The sequence below is a fragment of the Plectropomus leopardus genome, chromosome 5, assembly GCF_008729295.1.
Source record: "Plectropomus leopardus isolate mb chromosome 5, YSFRI_Pleo_2.0, whole genome shotgun sequence".
NCBI classification, from domain to species: domain Eukaryota; kingdom Metazoa; phylum Chordata; class Actinopteri; order Perciformes; family Serranidae; genus Plectropomus; species Plectropomus leopardus.
In genome coordinates, this window is record NC_056467.1 from 34,949,882 (window position 1) to 34,967,989 (window position 18,108).

Sequence of the window (18,108 nt, forward strand, 5' to 3'; positions counted from 1 at the left end):
ATAGTTTTTTTCATTTCTATAATTTCTGAGAAGTAAACTTGATACAATAGAACTGCAATCATACAATAATCATGTTTGTTTCATTTCAGATAAAAGCAACAGATGCAGACCCTGGAGTGTTCGGGCACATTACTTATTCTTTTGTTAATGATGTGGGCAAGGACCAATTTAGCATTGATGCAAATGGTCAGATCACCACTGTGGAAAAGCTTGATCGTGAGGACCCAGCCAATAAGGACATTACTCTGACAGTTGCAGCCCAGGACTCGGGTGGACGTGTCTCTTACTGTATAGTGCAAGTTACTCTGTTGGATGATAATGATAATGTACCTTGCTTCCGTGCCACAGAGTACCGAGCTTCAGTCAAATCTGATGTTGCTAAAGGTTTTTTGGTGACACAGATTCAAGCTCATGATCCTGATGATGGTACTAATGCAAAAGTGACATATTCACTTTACAGTGAAGCACATGTCCCTGTGGTGGACATTTTGGAGATAGACCCAGATAATGGTTGGATGGTGACGAAAGGCAGCTTCAGCCACTTGAGGAACTCTGTATTATCTTTTTTTGTAAAGGCTGTGGATGGGGGAAATCCAGTCCGGCACTCTCTAGTATCAGTCTACATCCATGTTCTTTCTCCAGATGCCTTCATTCCTTCCTTTAGCCAACATCAATACTTATTCAGCGTGCCAGAGGACACCCCCATAGGTTCAGCCATTGGGACAGTGCGCCTCAACCCTTCTCCTGGTTATGCCTCGATCTTTGCTACCTTTGCTCTGGTTAATGGAGAGACTGGAGAAAACAACCAAGATGGGTTTTTCATAGTAGAAAAGGATACAGGTGTGATTAAGCTTGAAAAGCCTTTGGACCATGATGTGATAAAAGGATACCACTTCAAAGTCACTACCACTGTACAACAGGCTAAACTAGATTCTGTGACTTCTGTGGAAGTAGAAGTCAAAGTGTTAGATCTGAATGACAACAAACCAGCATTTGAGGCCAACTCTTATGAGGCCACAGTTATGGAGGGAATGTCAGTTGGAACCAGAATTATTCAAGTCCAAGCACTTGACCCAGACTCAGGGGCCAATGGCCAGGTAACATACAGTCTGGGCACATTAATCCAGTCAGAAGGGGATTCAGACACCTTGGTTGAGACCTTTAGCATTGACAGCAACACAGGTTGGATATCCACATGCAAGGACCTAGACCATGAGACCAATCCATCCTACACATTCACAGTGGTGGCCTCAGACCTTGGGGAGACTGTGTCTCTTTCCAGTACCACCACTGTGACCGTGGCAGTGTCGGACATTAATGACAACCCCCCCAGGTTCCTGGAGCAACTCTACTTCGGTTCAGTTCAGGAGAGTGACCCACCGGGTGAGGTGGTGGCTGTGCTGAACACAAGAGATGATGACAGCTCTGTCGTTAACCGTCAAGTCAGCTACCATATCACTGGTGAGTACCTCTATCATTACATTGCAACTGTAGCGCAGACAAGAAGGTTAATGTTGGGTGATTCTTCAGAACCCTGGATAATGTCCAATTAGGTTTTTCTTTTATATGCAATGCCAGTGTTTCTTTACTTCTTGCTTACCACAATATTTTTGTGTGACAGTTTAATATACTTAATGGTAGAGTTACATTGGGGAAATATTGACATTTTTTTCATATAAACTTAAGCTATGGTTAAGGGTGGGCAACTAAAACAGTTGGTTGTTCTTAGGAAAAGGTTGAAGCTGTAGTTAATAAAAAGGTGAACGTTAATTGTAGGTGTATAATGGGATGCAAACCCTGGTGACCTGCATGAAAATAAGATACTATTTGCTCATCCTCCACCCTGACTTCCACAGTCTAAAGTCATATCTTCATATGTGTATATATGGAGAGAGGGCACACAACATTCAGGGCACACAAGGTTCAGAAATGGCCAATATGGACTGAATTCTTATGGATACTGTGCTGTATAATCTGGCCTATCTGTCTGCAATCATAAATGGCTGAAAACCACTGTAATCATAGTAGTGGAAGTAGTATTTCTAGCAGCAGCAGTATCAGTAGCACTAGAAGTAGTTACAGTGGTAGCAGCAGCAGTAGTAGTAATTGTACAAGTAGCAACAGCCAAAGCCAGGCAGCAGTAGAAACAATAGTATTAGAAGTAGCAGCAGTAGTAGTAGTAGAGGCAGTAGTCATAGTGTAGTAGTAATAGCAGCAGTAGTAGTAGAAGCAGCAGCAGTAGTAGTAGCAGAAGTAGCAACAGCGGTAGTAGTAGAGGCAGTACTCATAATGTATTAGTAGAGGCAGTAGTCATAGTGTAGTAGTAGTAGTAGTTGCAGCAGTGGCAGCACTAGAAGTAGCAGCAGTATTAGTAATAGATGAAGTAGCTATAGTGTAGTAGTAGAGGCAGCAGGAGCAGTAGTAGCACTAGAAGTAGTAGCAGTAGTAGTAGTAGAGGCAGTGCTCATAGTGTAGTAATAGAGGCAGCAATAGCTGCAGAAGTAGCAGCAGTAATAGTAGAGAGGCAGAAGTCATAGTGTATTAGTAGAGGCAGCAGTAGCAGCAGCAGTGGTACTAGAAGTAGCATCAGTAGTTGTAGTAGAGACAATAGTGTAATAGTTGAGGCAGTAGTAGTAGCAGGAGTATTACAAGAAGTAGCAGCAGTAGTAGTAGAGAAGCAGTAGTAATAGTACTAGAAGTAGCAGCAGTAGTAGTAGTAGTAGTGGTAGAGATAGTAGTCATAGTGTAGTAGTAGAGGCAGCAGTAGTAGCAGTAGTACTACAAGTAGCAGCAGTAGCAGTAGTAGCAGTAGTAGTAGTAGTAGATACAGTAGTTATAGTGTAATAGTAGAGGCATTAGTAGCAGCAGTACTGGTAAACGTATGTCAACGTGTATCAAACATGTGACCATTGGCCTACCAAGGTAGTCACTAATTTGCTCTGTTAAACATGTTGGAAAAAAACTTAACATTTTAAAAAGTATAACTGCTGGACAACAGGTGAAAACAAGTACATATGAACTTAAGGGAGCTGAACATTATGGCATTTGAATGTTTCTGTAGCTCAAAGCATGCTGAATTGACCCAAAGATATACAGAATCAGAACAATAAACAACAATATTAGGCATGATTAAATACAGAATTCCCACATTTTCTATGGTTGCCTCTATGCATGCTAGGATTCTGTTTGACTGAGAAACAGGCATTGACAAGATAATATTTTCACAGTATAACAGAATTCAGCAGCTTGGACATTTACCCAGTTTTATTTTTACATTTACCCAGTAGTTTTCCAGAGGTCAAAGAAGTTACTTATAGTTCTAATTAATTTAAGAACTGTTTTGATGAAAGCTGCTGTGAACGTGATGAATTTTAATCTTTTGCCTCTTGAATAGATGATCATACAGTAGTCTTGATACTAGTGTGTGGTTTACCCAGGGAAATCAGTGGGACTTTAGTGTTATAACCTCTTTTTATATGACATGACAAAGAAACGCTCAAGGCACAGATACATTTATCGAGGGTGGGGGGGGGGGCATTAAAGAATAAAAAAGAGGAAGGGAAAGCAAGGTGAATGCTGAAATTGCATTAATAATTTGGACAGTGATCAAAGGACTGGCTCTGGTGGTTTGCTGCATGCTCATTGACACGCCAGAAGGTTATAATGAAGTTAGGACTTCCCAGGAGACTGAGGCTGAGGACAAGTATGCCAACGAGAGATAGAGAGCTAATGAAGGACTTTAAATAGGATAGAAATTCCCTTAATGGTTGTCTAATGAGTATCAGCCAGACAGCTGAAGTGAATGACAGATATGTGAGTGACGTGACCTTATAATTGACAGCTTAGCCGAAGGAGGCAGGGCGGAATGAGTTGTTGCTACAGTGTAGGGAGAAAAAGGAGAAAAGATATAGCTAACTGAAACGTCTGCAAAGGTAAGCAAATGAGCTGCTGAAATACTGACAGATGTGACCTTTCTCACTTCAAAGAGAGAAACACTTGATGTTACTCAATATAAAAGTGCGAAAGCAAATCCAGAGAAAACACAGAGAAACATACAATTTTGATGTGAAAAGACTGTCTCTAGCGGAATGGGAGATATTTGATTTTATTTTATCACCTGCTCAGTTTTCACAGTGTGATGTTTTGTCTGGATATTTCATAGGTTCAGCAATTTTTTTTGTGATTCTACGCCTTTGTGGAAATCAAGATTTCTCTTTAGAAGCTAATGTTATTCTGATTTTGATTATTTTGTCGAGATTTTATTTGTTGTTGTTTTTCTTGTAAATTATTTCCATATCTTTGAGCCAAGATAGATTTTATTTATAAAAGGAGGAGGACAGGCCGAAATTTAGACCTCATTTCCGCGTTGTACTAACTTGTGAACCGTATCATGATGTGTTGCATTTATGAGTTGCAACAACTTAACAAAATTATGTAAATATAACTAAAACAATGTAAAAGAGAGAAAGTAATCCCATTTTTAGTGTTGATCCTATTGATTGCTAAGATTTGGATTTGGTATTGATTTGCCCATTACTAATTTCAACTTGTTTAGGAATTTATTTTCCCGAAGAATATGGTCACACTATACAGAAGTCATCAAGCTGCATTCACACCTAATTGGGCGCTAAGGTGAAAATGCTTGTCCTCCCATCCTTCTGAATGTGGGTCGTGGATCTATGTTGTGGCAGTGGGGGGGGTCAGGGGATGCCAGTACATAAAATCACACAGGCTGGCCGCAAAAAATTGAAACAGAATCAACTTTCAGAGAAACACATCAAGACATCACTCTGTGGTGGCCAATCAGATCAGATGCCCACAGTCCACAGGAACATGTAATACAGTTTATTGCTATCATTGAATATTATGATGAGTAAGAGTATGAGTAAGTATGTGGTATGCAGTAACAGCTCATGTGTAAGGAGAGCACTTGCTTTTTTCATGTGTTAGCATGTTTGTTTTCTGTGGCAGTGAAGATACTACACTGATGATAATGAAAAGAAAACAGATCTTTTAGGTCAATAGTGCAATCCTGCCACATGAGAAAAGGAATCATTGTCAGGTAATAACGTGAAAAGCTTCTTGTTACCCCAAGATGTTTCCTGTTTTAACTGTGTTTTAACTTTTGTCATTCTGTCAAACAAACTTATCACATCATCGCAAGGAGGGTTTCTTGTTCTGAAGGTTGTACGATGCAGTAACTTGAAAATATCTCGTTATAACATTAAAATATCTCATTAAAACGCAAAAATATCTTTTTAAAACATAAAAATTCTCATATGATATCAAGAAACTGTGACGTTAATACCTGATGCTTATGAGTTCTTTTTTTGTTTTGTTTTTTGCTTTGTTTTTTCTTGGCGTGGCAGTACTACTGTTCCTTACAACATAAAAATACCCAAACAAATCCTCGGTCCCTTAGATGGGAGGACTGGCTTTCTATAGTAAGTCTCTATTCTCCACTCCCCCACAAATGGACTGGTTGAGTGAAACTACCACACCACCACACAAACCTCTAACTGATCACCACAATGCCTGATTAAGTGTTAATGCAGTCTGCGCTTGGCTGAAATCTGATCATTGTGACAACCAAAAAGCCGTTTACATGGAGGTGGTTCTTGCGTGAAAGGTTAAACTTTTGTTGCTGTTTGGCCTTTTGTTCACATGACAACAGCTTTTTGGGGCCTAAAAATGCAACTTTTTGAAATTGAGTTCCAGAGTGAATTCTTTTGAAAACGCAACCCCTTCTGTCTCCATGTGAACTGTCAAAGCGCGGATCCTGGGAGAATGGTGACATCACAGCCGCACTTCAGGCACACGTGTGGTGTTCTTCTATGGTTTGTCATTACAAAATTACATTGCCAACCACAAGCCTGGTGTGCACACTACAGTGTTTTCCGTTGTTTTTGCAGATCTGTGTACACGAGGATCGTTTTCACAGTTTTATCACATGTACATAAATACATAAATAATTAAATTCTTACCTACGTGTGTGTGTGTGTGTGTAGCCTAATGTCTTACTGAAGGTTTCAAAAGAGAAAATTGTCAACATGGCAGCTCACTGGCTAGGCTGATTGCCTTTGTGACTAATTCTTTTTTTTCTTGTGGATTGATAATATTGAAAAATTCACATGTAAAGTTTCTATTTTCAAACCAATCTTGACTGTTAGTCAATTTTATTTGGTAACTGTAACTGTCACTGTCAGTGTTATTTTTAAAACAGTGTTTTATCCGCACTTCAGTGATTTATTGTCTCCCCGTACACACTGTAGGCAAGACTTTCTTCCACCCATCAGTCTGTAAACAAGGACAGAACTGAAGATCTGTGGGTGGAGGATTGTGCTTCTGCAACTTGACAGTCCAGTTAAATGGGTCAGCAGCCACCCAGTGCTCTCATAAATTCTCAGTATTATGGCCCAACCTTTATCCACTGCTGCAACATTAATTTCCCTGTAGTGTCCACATAAAGGAGCCATTTACAGTAATTACAAAACAGTATCCTCCATGGGTGCAGTGGGTCAAGAAATTGTCTTGATGGTAAATTTATGCAGCTCAATATATGTTTTGTGTGCAGCCGTTTGCCCTAATTCACCTGTAGCTGGAGAGAGTCAAAGACACATCATACAGTAACACAGAGGGGTGGGCTGGAGTCACATGACCAGTACATGAGTCAGATGTAAATTAATCTGATGACTTTAGACAAATGTGACATTGAATGTAATGTAACATTGAAAAGAATCCATCTTGACTTTGACTAATCAGCAATGACTTACCGATGACCAATGACACGTAACTTCACATGGATCAAAGCCTGCCAACATGGAAGCACCTGATATCCTCACCAACGCCTATGATTAAATCTAAAAAGTGCGCAGTAAATCACCTCTCAACATTAATCCGACAGCAGCCAGTAATGTAAAAATAGTTCAAACTTCAGATGATCGCATTCAGATATAAAGACTTTGAGATGGCAACATGCGGAACATTAAGCCCAGGACTGATTCTAACTGTTAAATGAATGAATCTTTATTTCAATCATGTAAAAAAACACACACAAATAAAGGCAAACATGCTTTACGGCCAAGTGCAATGAACAGAAACAAAGGATAAAAAAGAAGGCCTATACAAAACCAATATATCAATCCCAATTAACAGATACTCAACCACTTCATTACCACATGTTCAAAAAGGAGTAGGAGGAAATACGCACTTATTTATTCTACTCCGATATAAACAACTTTCCAAATATTATCCAACCTGCTACTAAACTGTTTCAGGAATACCACACCAAGACTCACCAGATAAGATAGATTTTTAAAGTTTTCAAGTTTATGTAAAATTACTAAATATCTACATTTAATTTAGTATGCTGTTACTCTCATTTTTAACATTTAAAATGCCAATAAATTTGGTGAGAGACACACAATGACTTGTTTGAAGGTTGATACCTCGGTGCCTCTCGGTCTCAAACTCCGATCAAGGTAGTGCTGATCAAATATGAAATATGAATTATGTTTCTGTGTTGTCTATCTTGGCTGAAATTATTTTCAGAAACGTGTATTAACTTCCTGTTTAACTGTATTACCAGCAGTTGTTTATTACCAGCTTGTCACCATATTGTTCTTGAATGAGAAACTCACTTCACGTCACCCACCAGTGGGAGCTTTATTGGTCAGGCACAGTGCAGTGCATTGTGGTAGTTGTAGATTTTCCACCTATTGAAAAGTCACAAAAGTCACAGCCCTTTTTCTCTATTTTTATTCTGGTCTTGAATCACAAATTTCAAAAGTATTTGCAACTCCCTCCTGCCAGATTTTAGGAAAAGACCATCTTTCCTGCACTGTATACCTCTTAAAGACTAGAAACACACAAAGTTTGAGACTTGGACCTGACTTTGGACTTGTTGGTCTTCTGTTTGGACTCAGGACTTATTCGCCAATACTTCAGCCAAGATTTTTAAGACTTGAGACAAAGCAATTTTCCTTCTTCTGCAAACAAATGAAATACGTCATATTTCCACTCTTCCCAGGTGGCACCATGCTCAATCAATGTTTATGCGTTACATTAACACACAGAACTGCACTTTCTCTGTTTACACTGCACACTGTAGGTTAATTTATTTAGACTGAGGATAATTACACTGCAACTCCAACATCTGCACAATTGTACAGTCTCTCCATTGCATGTTTTGTACATACATTTTGTGTTCTTTATATTCTGTTTTTTCATTTTATATTTTTAAATTACTTCTATACCTTTTTATCTTATGTCTTATTCTATTTAAATGTACTATTTTTATTCTTCCTTTATGTTAATAATTTTGCACCAAAACACCAAGTCAAATCCTCATATATGTAAAAGTACTTGGCAATAAAACCAGATTCTGATTCATGATGTTTTACAGACGTGGGTTTTGGTCTTACATGCACAAACTATATGCAGGCCTACATGTCTTATATGTTGTTTGTAACTGATCCTGTGTGTCTGTCTGTTTGTGTGTTGTCCAGGTGGGAATTATCGTGGTGTGTTTGCACTGGGTCTGGTTCAGGGGGAATGGAAGATGTACGTGAAGTGGCCGCTGGACAGGGAGGAGCGCAACCTCTACATCATCAATGTCACAGCTAGCGATGGACTCTTTGTTACCCAGGCAACAGTTGAGGTGACAGTCATAGACACCAATGACAACAGCCCTGTCTGTGACCAGGTGAGGAATAAAAGTGCATGTTGCTCTTTTTAAAGGACAGATGCAACCACAGTAACACTAACAGTGGCACGTAGCAGTTAGTTTTAGATGTGCCATCTGCCTTTTTGTATTCATTTAACTTAGCAAACTCTCATCACAGAGCCTCACAGGAATTTTTATCCCTTGAAACTGTCTACTATCTACATTTGTACTACAGTTCCCCCCAAAAATTCCCCTAAATTACACAAAAGCATTTTTTTACAATGTAAGAGTTGTAGTATGACTGAGGTGAGACCTGTAGTGGTTTTCGTGAATTCCATGAGCATACTCTGAATAACACTGAAGATAGTCAGTATTATTTCCAATAATGATTTCCCGAAATTACACAAAAGTATATTTTTCCAAACTAAGTGCTGACGCATGACCACAGAGCACAGTTATGTTGTTAAGTAAAAGTCATGACACTACACTGCACAGCACTGACGTTACCTATAAAAATTCCCTGTATACATTCGAAGGCAGATTTTCCTGTAGCTGTAGCGTAATAACTGGTAGACCACTGATGTATTAGGTAAATTTGGAGCTAATACACCTTATAAAAGTTTTAGTTATTTAATGTTTTTGCCCTATGGTGTTGCACTTTGTAGATGGTCCCGAAGCAGTAGTCTGACAGCCTGCAACGCATTAAGACCAGTGTAAATTGTCCTGCTTGGAGGACAGCTACTTTGGATGAAAATGAGGGTGTAGCTCGTTTTCAGAAAAACTGCGATAAGAATGAGGCATTGTTTGTGTTATGACAACATTTAGTTCATGAGTTATTGATTGAATCTGTCAGTATCTTTGCAACTTTACCTGAGCTCAGCGGCTCCTAGTTGGCCACCGTACTAAAATGAATACAGACCATTGCTGTAAAAGAGGTTAATGCTCACTCAATTTTCCCTGAATAAACAATGATTTGAATAAACTGTAAATGACATTGTGAAAATGTCATCATCTTTTCATAGAGTCATTTCTTTTTTTATTTCTGTGCTATACGCGTGTGTAAACGATGTGTCTGCAGGCTGTGTACACTGCCTACATTCCAGAGGACCTCCCAGCAAACAGTGTACTGCTGAGGGTTGGAGCAACAGATGCAGATGTGGGCATCAGCGCCTGGATCCAGTACTCCTTACATGGTCCTGGATCGCAGGACTTCAGCATGGACCCCAACACCGGTATGAACACAGTGTGGCTTTTAAAACATACATTTTCTCTTGAAACTTGCATAAATTGCAGCTAAACTCAATCCAACCTGGAGTGAAATGCAGCAATGAAACACATTGGACACACAGTTGTTCCTGTTGATGACACACTCTCATGGCCCGGGTATGGCTCCAGCTCATAATGTTGTTTTTCTAACCTGTCCAGGTGAGATCAAGTCATCTGTGGTTCTCGACCATGAGACGACACCCTACTATCGTCTCATTGCCCAGGCAACTGATGGAGGTGGGCGATGGTGTCGTGCTGAGGTGCAGCTAACAGTTACTGACGTGAACGACAACCCGCCCATCTTCACCCTGTCACAGTACACCGCCAGCGTCTACGAAGACACCGCCACCAAAGCCTTGCTAACTCGGATCCAGGCCATAGACCCTGATGAAGGTGATAGTACTACTACTATTACAGCTACTACTACTACTGCATGTAGTGCTTAGAATGCTTCTTTACTATCTTTCATTTTAATAGCTACATAAAATTCCAGGTGCATTCATTTAGTACAACAACAGAGAAATGTTGCAATTCAAAAGTGGTATAGAGTAAAGAGTAAACAGAACAAAAGTAAGGGGGAAAAAATGAGTGAAAATTGCAATTACAAATGAAAAATTAGAACTGCAATCAATTATAACTCAGTAAAATGTACAAATGGGACAATAAGAACAAGGGACAGACACAATGTGAAGAATGAAAAAAACAACTTAAGCGAGAAGTTAGAGAAAACATACTTTACATACTAATTTCTTACCTCAACACACCCAGCCAGTCACTGGATAACTGGACTTATTAATGGTTTTTCAAAAACGTATGAGGAGTTGAATAGAGCAATCAATGGACAACTGAAACGGGGTGTGTATGAACCCAGAAGCAGTACGCCAACACTCAAAGTCAGTTGGTAATAACCTTTATTATAACCAACACAAATAAAGTTCAGCTCACAAATGTTCAGTCCGTTCTTCGGGTGAATTACCCAATTAATGTCTCTGGGAATCCGACGAGGTGAAGACACGAAGCTGGAACTCACTGTGGCTGGAGAGTAGGAAACCCCGTAGCTCGAAGAACCGACAACACATGTGGAAACGTGGTCGGGGAAAACGCTGGGTCGTGGTCGGGGACAGGCAGAGGATCCGTAGCCGAGGAAACAGTCCGAGAATGCAACAGTACCGTCGAGGAGCAGGCTGAAGGATCGTCGTGGTCGAGCGGGGAGGTCTTTGCCAGTGAAGCCGTCAGAAATGCAGAACGCCGAAGCGAAGCACGTGGTCAGGGACAGAAGGCAGATAGTACACCGGGTGGCAGGCACGGAGGGTTGGTCGGGAACAAAAGGCCGAACCACAACAAAAAGTTTAACGTTTCATGCATAACCATGGTCGTGTAAACGGCTCCTTAAACCTCTAATGAGTACCTGTTGTTGTTCTCACACACTGTTAATATTTATATCCTAAATAGCAAAGCACCAGAATTTCAATGTAACCCACATAAACCTGCGACCATAGCAGTCGCAGGTATGATTCTGACCTCGGCCCGTTGCTGCATGTCATCCCCTCTCTCTCCCCCTTTCTCACTATATCTGTCCTATCACCAATTACGGCAAAAAAACAAAAAAAAAAAAACCTTTACGTTAAGTACATTACTTTTTGTTAGGTACATAACAGGAAGACTTAACACCAGGATTCTTTTCCTCAACATAAACTTACTGATAATAGTGTTAATTTGTTTCGTGCAAATTGTCGTACTAACCAGTGTTCTGTCTGATCCTTTTTGTAAAATCTCTTATGAAGTGTTGCATGTTACGTTGATCTGAAACTCCTGTCCTGGTTTTGTAGCAGGTCTGGGACGTATGGTGGTCTACTCCCTGGCTGACTCTGCAGGAGGGTCTTTCTCTATCGATAAGTCCTCAGGCATCGTGGTCCTGGAACGTGTTCTCGACCGCGAGGTCCAGCCAGCTTATCAGATAACTGTCCATGCGTCTGACCAGGGTTCCCCGCTACCCCTCTTCTCGTTGGTCAATGTTACTATCACTGTGCTGGACATCAACGACAACCCGCCGGTGTTTGAGCGCCGTGATCAGCTCGCGACAGTGCCGGAGGATGTTGGAGTGGGCACAGAGGTTCTGAGAGTTTACGCCGCCAGCAAGGACATCGGGACCAATGCTGAGATTACTTACAGCATCAGATCAGGCAACGAGCACGGGAAGTTCCACATCCACCCACTGACTGGTGAGTGTGCTAACCATCTACTGGTAATACTTCATTTATACATGCTTAATATAGAGTAAAACTTCAATTAAGAGCACAGGCTATAATTCGCTTAAGATATATAACTATCTATCTAACATTTGGGACAGGCCTTTATATGTGACTAGCTTTTAATTCCTTTCACACAAAACTGTTGCTCAGCAAAGATGAAAATACAATCAAAATATTTATATAACCCTTTAAAACCTGGGTGAATTGGCTTTATTTTATCCAAAAACACTGGAAAAAATAATGCCAACAAGCCATACCAACAAGAGTAAGCGCTGTTCGAAGAATATGATTGGTGAACACAAAAATAATAATACTGGTAAAAGAATTAAACATGATCGGGGCAGAATAAAGAATAAAACATGAAAAGATTGAATAAAATACAAACTAATGTAGTTGAAGTAAGAAAGACAAATTAAAATAGGAACAGAAATAAATTAATATTGTAGTTAAAAAATGGGTTTTAAGAAGTGATTTAAAAGAAGTCACTGATTCTGCCAGCCTTATCTCATCAGGCAGGTCGTTCCAAAGCCGAGGGGCCCTGATGGCAAAAGCACGGTCACCTTTAGTTTTAAGCCTCAACTTTGGAACAACCAGAGGGGCCCCACCTGAGGATCTAAGGCTGTGAACCTACTCATAAAGGGTCATCATTTCAGATATGTAACTTAGGGCCAGACGAGCTTTAAAAACAATAGGTAAAATCTTAAAATCAATTCTAAAATTAACAGGGAGCCAGTGGGAGGAAGCAAGGATTGGGGTGATATGATGTCGTCTGTTAAAACCTGTGAGAAGCCTAGCTGCTGCATTCTGAACTAGATGGAGGCAGGAGAATGATTTTATGATTAATACCGAAGAGGAGGGAGTTACAGTCTGGAAACGATGAATGTATGGATAACTTTTTCTAGGTCTGACTGTGATAGCATTGACTTAATTCTGGAGATGAATCTTTATTGGAGGAAGCAGGACTGAACAACTTTTTGAGGTTGAAAGGTCAGATCTGAATCAAATATTACACCAAGGTTTCTGGCAGTGGGCTTGAGATTTGTGGAAAGGGGACCAAGGCATTCACAATGTGGTTGGAAGGGTTTGGGGGTGAGAACAAAATGACTTCTGATTTTGAGTTATTGAGTTGCGGGTTATTTAGAGTCATCCAACAGCTGACATCGTTAAGGCAGTCTAAGACAACAGCTAGGCTTCTCAGGTCATCTGGTCTCAGCGGGGGGTATATCTGTGTGTTGTCTGCGTAGCAATGAAAGGAAATGTGATTCTGGATTAATTTGCCGAGTGGGAGCATGTAAATTGAAAATAACATTGGACCTAAAATTGAACCTTGAGGCACACTACAGGTAATGAGAGTAGAAGAGGAGGAGTGATTACCTATGGTGACTGAGTAGGTTCTTGCTAAAAGGTAAGAATAAAACCACCCAAGTGTGGTATCTTTAATACCAACCCAGGTCTCAAGGCCATCGATTAAAATAGCATGGTCTACCATGTTGAAGGCTACACTTAGATCTAAAAGAATTAAAATTGCACTCAGAGACAGAGGGGTCACGGTTGGGTTTCTTTAAAAGAGGTTGGAACATAGAATGTTTAAAAGAAGATGGGAAAATACCTTCTGCTAAGAATCTGTTAACAATTGTAAAATGTTTGGCCCATCAGTGTTTAAACCTCTTTCAGAAATTTAGTGGGAATAAAATCATGGCTGCACATGGTTGGTTTCATTTGAGAGATGATTTTGGATAAAACATATAAAGAAACTGGTCTAAAATTGCTAAAATTAATAAAAACACCCCTACTGGCATGTAAAGTACGGTCTGGGGTGTTATTTGTTGCCTTATATATATAGCCCTGCTATTAAAAAACTGCAAAAACGTCTCACACATTTCTGGATAGGCATCGATAAAATTATGGGGAAAAGGGATAGTGACTGATTCAATTACTTTAAATATAATTCTGGGGTTGGAATGATTTGATAAAATTAAATTTGAAAAGAATAATGCTCTAGTGTCTTTAACAAATGCCCCAGCTTCCATCTGTGCGCCCTGGGCGTGTTGGTCTTAAATTAAGGTGTGGTCAGGCACACTGCTGGCAGATTGCTACTTTGAGGCAACAGAAAGCAAATGCCCCATTGACCAAATAAAAGCTGGTCTAAAGTCAAAGTAGCAGTCTGTTTCCTGCTTTTTAAAGGGTGCATTATTCAGATAGCAAGATGCACCTGCATACAGTTCAGATGTTTGGATAAGTCAGGTGGAACATAACAATACAGTCCTCAAAGTCCCAGCATTCTTTGTGGCATGTTGTGTGTTGCACAACATTGATACGCCTCATGGATGTCTCTTGGACATAGATGAGGAAGCCTTACAAGACGCGGGAAGGCGTGAGGCCGAATTGCCTGTGCCAATGCCGGTTAACCCAAATATGCCAGCAGCAACACACACGCTGAGAGATCAGCTCCTCCCATTTCTGCTTGATTTTTACACTGAGTGGCGAGCTTTGTTTACCCCTCCTCCTCACATCAATGTACACTTTTCTGAATTGTAAGGCCACTCTGTAGGTTCTAAAAATGATGGAACCTACACCTCCACATCCTCTCATGTCTGCTTGACCTCTGCTGCTGGTTTGGGTGGATATCTGCTGATCACAATCCGCCAATTCCTGGCACACCTGGCTTTTAAAGGAAATGGGAGCTTACGCACAGATTGGTTCATTCATGCTCCGCCAGAACACACCCATGACTAATTCAGAGTCTACAACAACCTCTCTGAGCCCTGCCCCACCCCTGGCACCCAGATTATCTGCCGTTTAACTAGCACGCCCTAAACACATTTGCGCCATGCGCTTTAGACCATGCACTATAGATTGTCTAAATAAGGCCCTTAGAGTTAGATCTTTATTTCGAACATGCCAAATAAACAAGGAGAATAAAATACAATATAAGCAAGAAAAACAACATCAGAATGCTGATTGGACATATTCAGTAAACAAATAAAATTATTTCATGTCCGAAAATCACAAAATCACAAAACAGCCTACCTGTCTTGCATCATATCTTTCTGTGCCCATTTCCCTCTCTGTTCTACCAGCTCATATCCCTTCAATATATTGTTTTTGAAAAAATGCTTAAATTTGTTAAATGTTCTACATGTTTTAAGCTGTTCCCTAAATGAACCCCTTTAACTGTAATACAATGATATTTTGCATTAGTTCTCACTAACTTTTTCTCGTACACACAAATTCCTCACAAATTATATTAACTTTTTTTCATTTGAAACAAAATTAGGATATTATTAGGTAGTTGATTATTTTTTTGCTCTGTACATTATTTGAACTGTTGTAGAATCAATCAGATCTTTGAATTTAAGTGATTTTATTTTTTTATTTTATCTTTTTGTTGTTCCCCTGTACGTAGTTTTGTTAACAATTCTTATATATTTTCTGTTTCTGTATTTAATTGAATATAAATAAAAAAGAATTAGCAAATCATTGTATTCTATTTTTTTTTTTTTTTTTTACATTTTACACAGCGTGCCCACTCTTTTAGAATCAGTGTTAGGGTTATAGGGTATATGAATGGTTCAGAAAGGCTCAGTAATCCTCCTAAAACAGCTGGGCAGTGTAGTGTCTAGCAAACATAACTCAAACAGGAGAAAATAATGCATTTGTTATGGACTATTTTTAGTGGTGTATTAATCGGCATTGGATGCTGTAGTCAGTATGTGTGGCAGCAGGGTGGTGTGTCTGGGAGTCAAATAATGACAATGATGGAGCTTGAAGGCACAGAGGAAGAAGATACTTGCTTTTGATACACACACATACACTTGTTGGTTGGTTTGGCTCTTTTTGTTAACAATGATAAAAATATAAATATAAAAATAAAAATATACAGTGGATGATTACCAGAACTTTAACTCCTTAACTTGAACAAACAGCCAGTGGATGTATTTTTCATTTGACAGTAGACCTTAAAAGGTTTCTTTGGATTGAAATTCAGCCCTTGTCATTTACTGAAACACATATTTCTGCTCCCCCTCTCTCCTTGCTCAGGTGCAATTTTAGTTGCCCAGCCTCTGGACTATGAGACCTGCAGGGACTACTTTCTGACAGTGGAGGCTCGTGATGGAGGCACACCACCACTGAGTGCCATTACCACGGTGAACGTAAACCTGACCGATGTCAATGACAACGCGCCCATGTTTAGCCGTGACCTTTACACTGCGGTGGTGTCAGAGGACGCCACCACCGGAGAGTCTGTGGTCCAGGTAGGTTCCATTCAGTGTCCGCTTCTTCCTGCAGGCACGTGAGGCCTGATGATGGAGGTAATCCAGAACAAGCTATTTCTGACAAGTTTGCTCTGAGTATCATGATCCCCAGAGGATAGATCGTAATATTTTTTGAGGACCCTCTGACCTTTTTTAGCACCACCAAAATTTTTACCCTCTGCACGAGAAATATTAAAATTTAACATGCAGTTTTCCATGACATTTACTGAGGAAACTGGTGATCCCAAGAGGATGAACATTTACATTTTGAGCAGTCCTGAGCTTTCCTTTACACATTATGTTACTTTTTATTATTATTATGTTATGTTATTTATTATGTTATTTGTACATCCAATCACACTGAGACATGTTGCTACAGGATTCAGAAATGCCCTGGCAAAGCATGTTGGGCAGAATAGCTCTATGCACCCCCTTCTTGTGTGTATACTCTCTCTCTCTGTCTCTCTTAAAGCTGAAATTATCACAACATGATTTATAAAATACCCCTTCCCCCTTACATATTGTGTGACTCTCTCACCAATTAAAAGCTAACTAGCTAGCCTATTTATTGGCATATTGAGCAGCATTATATTTACCAGAGACTCATCTGGCTGCTCAACTCCATGCATACATTTGTTTATTAGACTTAAAATAATAATTGCATAATGGAGCTACTTTGATCATAAATGATACAGCTAATATTAACCTTTGGTCTGCATTAATCATTGTCCCAATGTTCCTATCACTTCTACCAGCATAAAAACAGTAGTAAGTCTCACCTCTTGCTCATGGGTCAATTATGACATTGACAAGCATTGTGCTATGCGCATTTTGCTTAGAAGTTTAGAATATATTAACTTTTTTGAACCTCTACAAACCCTTGGAAAAAACAAATTGCATGGTGCAAGAGAGGAGGGCATGCTTTGACTTTGAAGTAGCTACATATCGCACTTGTTCTTGTTTTAATGTAAATCCTGACTCTTAATCCTTTTGCTTTTAACTAGTATGTATCTTATTTAATTTGTTCTGTGAGTTGGTGTTGCAATTAATTGTTGCAACCTTTATATTTCTTAGGCTGCTGTCTTGGCTAGGCCTCCCTTGAAAAAGAGGTCAATGTATCTCATTGGGACCAACCTGGTTAAATAAAGGCTAAATAAAAAAAATTAAAAATGCCAGGGGCACCAAAGCACAAGGAAAATAATGGTTTTGCAGATGAAAATTGTTGCTTTGTTAGTGATTTCAATGTCAGTCAAGGCCGTACCTACCATTGAGGACCTCAGTATTTTTTCCAAGGTCTATACCTAAAAATAACTACTATCGTGTAGCAAAGATATTATGATACCAACAGTCATTGATTGTGTGTGTGTGTGTGTGTGTGTGTGTGTGTGTGTGTGTGTGTGTGAGAGAGAGAGTGTATGCGTGCGTGCGTGCGTGTGTGCATGCGTGCGTGCGTGCAGTTGGTTGGGTGGGTGGGTGAGTGGTGAGATGAATGTTTCTCTCATCAATATGCAATCTTTGGTAGACAAGGTGGTTCTTGAGTATTAGATTGGGTGACCAGATTTCCCATTTTCTGGGGACAGGGGAGGTTAAATTTACGTGAAGTTTTTTCAAGATGGAACTTTTAAGTCTTATATAATTCTGGATCGTTTAATGAATAATAAGGTATCAT

The 18,108-nt window shown here is 39.8% G+C and overlaps 1 protein-coding gene across 1 annotated transcript in view; it reads left to right on the forward strand.

Annotated features, from left to right (window-relative positions):
- LOC121942862 (protocadherin Fat 3-like) overlaps positions 1–16,481 on the forward strand; it is a 154,641-nt gene extending 138,160 nt beyond the window's left edge. The window contains exons 12-17 of the mRNA XM_042486152.1: positions 90–1,461; positions 8,508–8,704; positions 9,744–9,897; positions 10,091–10,324; positions 11,764–12,153; positions 16,225–16,481. Of these exons, the coding sequence (XP_042342086.1) occupies positions 90–1,461; positions 8,508–8,704; positions 9,744–9,897; positions 10,091–10,324; positions 11,764–12,153; positions 16,225–16,481 (2,604 nt within the window). The remainder of the gene's footprint in view (positions 1–89; positions 1,462–8,507; positions 8,705–9,743; positions 9,898–10,090; positions 10,325–11,763; positions 12,154–16,224) is intronic.
- The last annotated feature ends 1,627 nt before the right edge of the window (positions 16,482–18,108 follow it).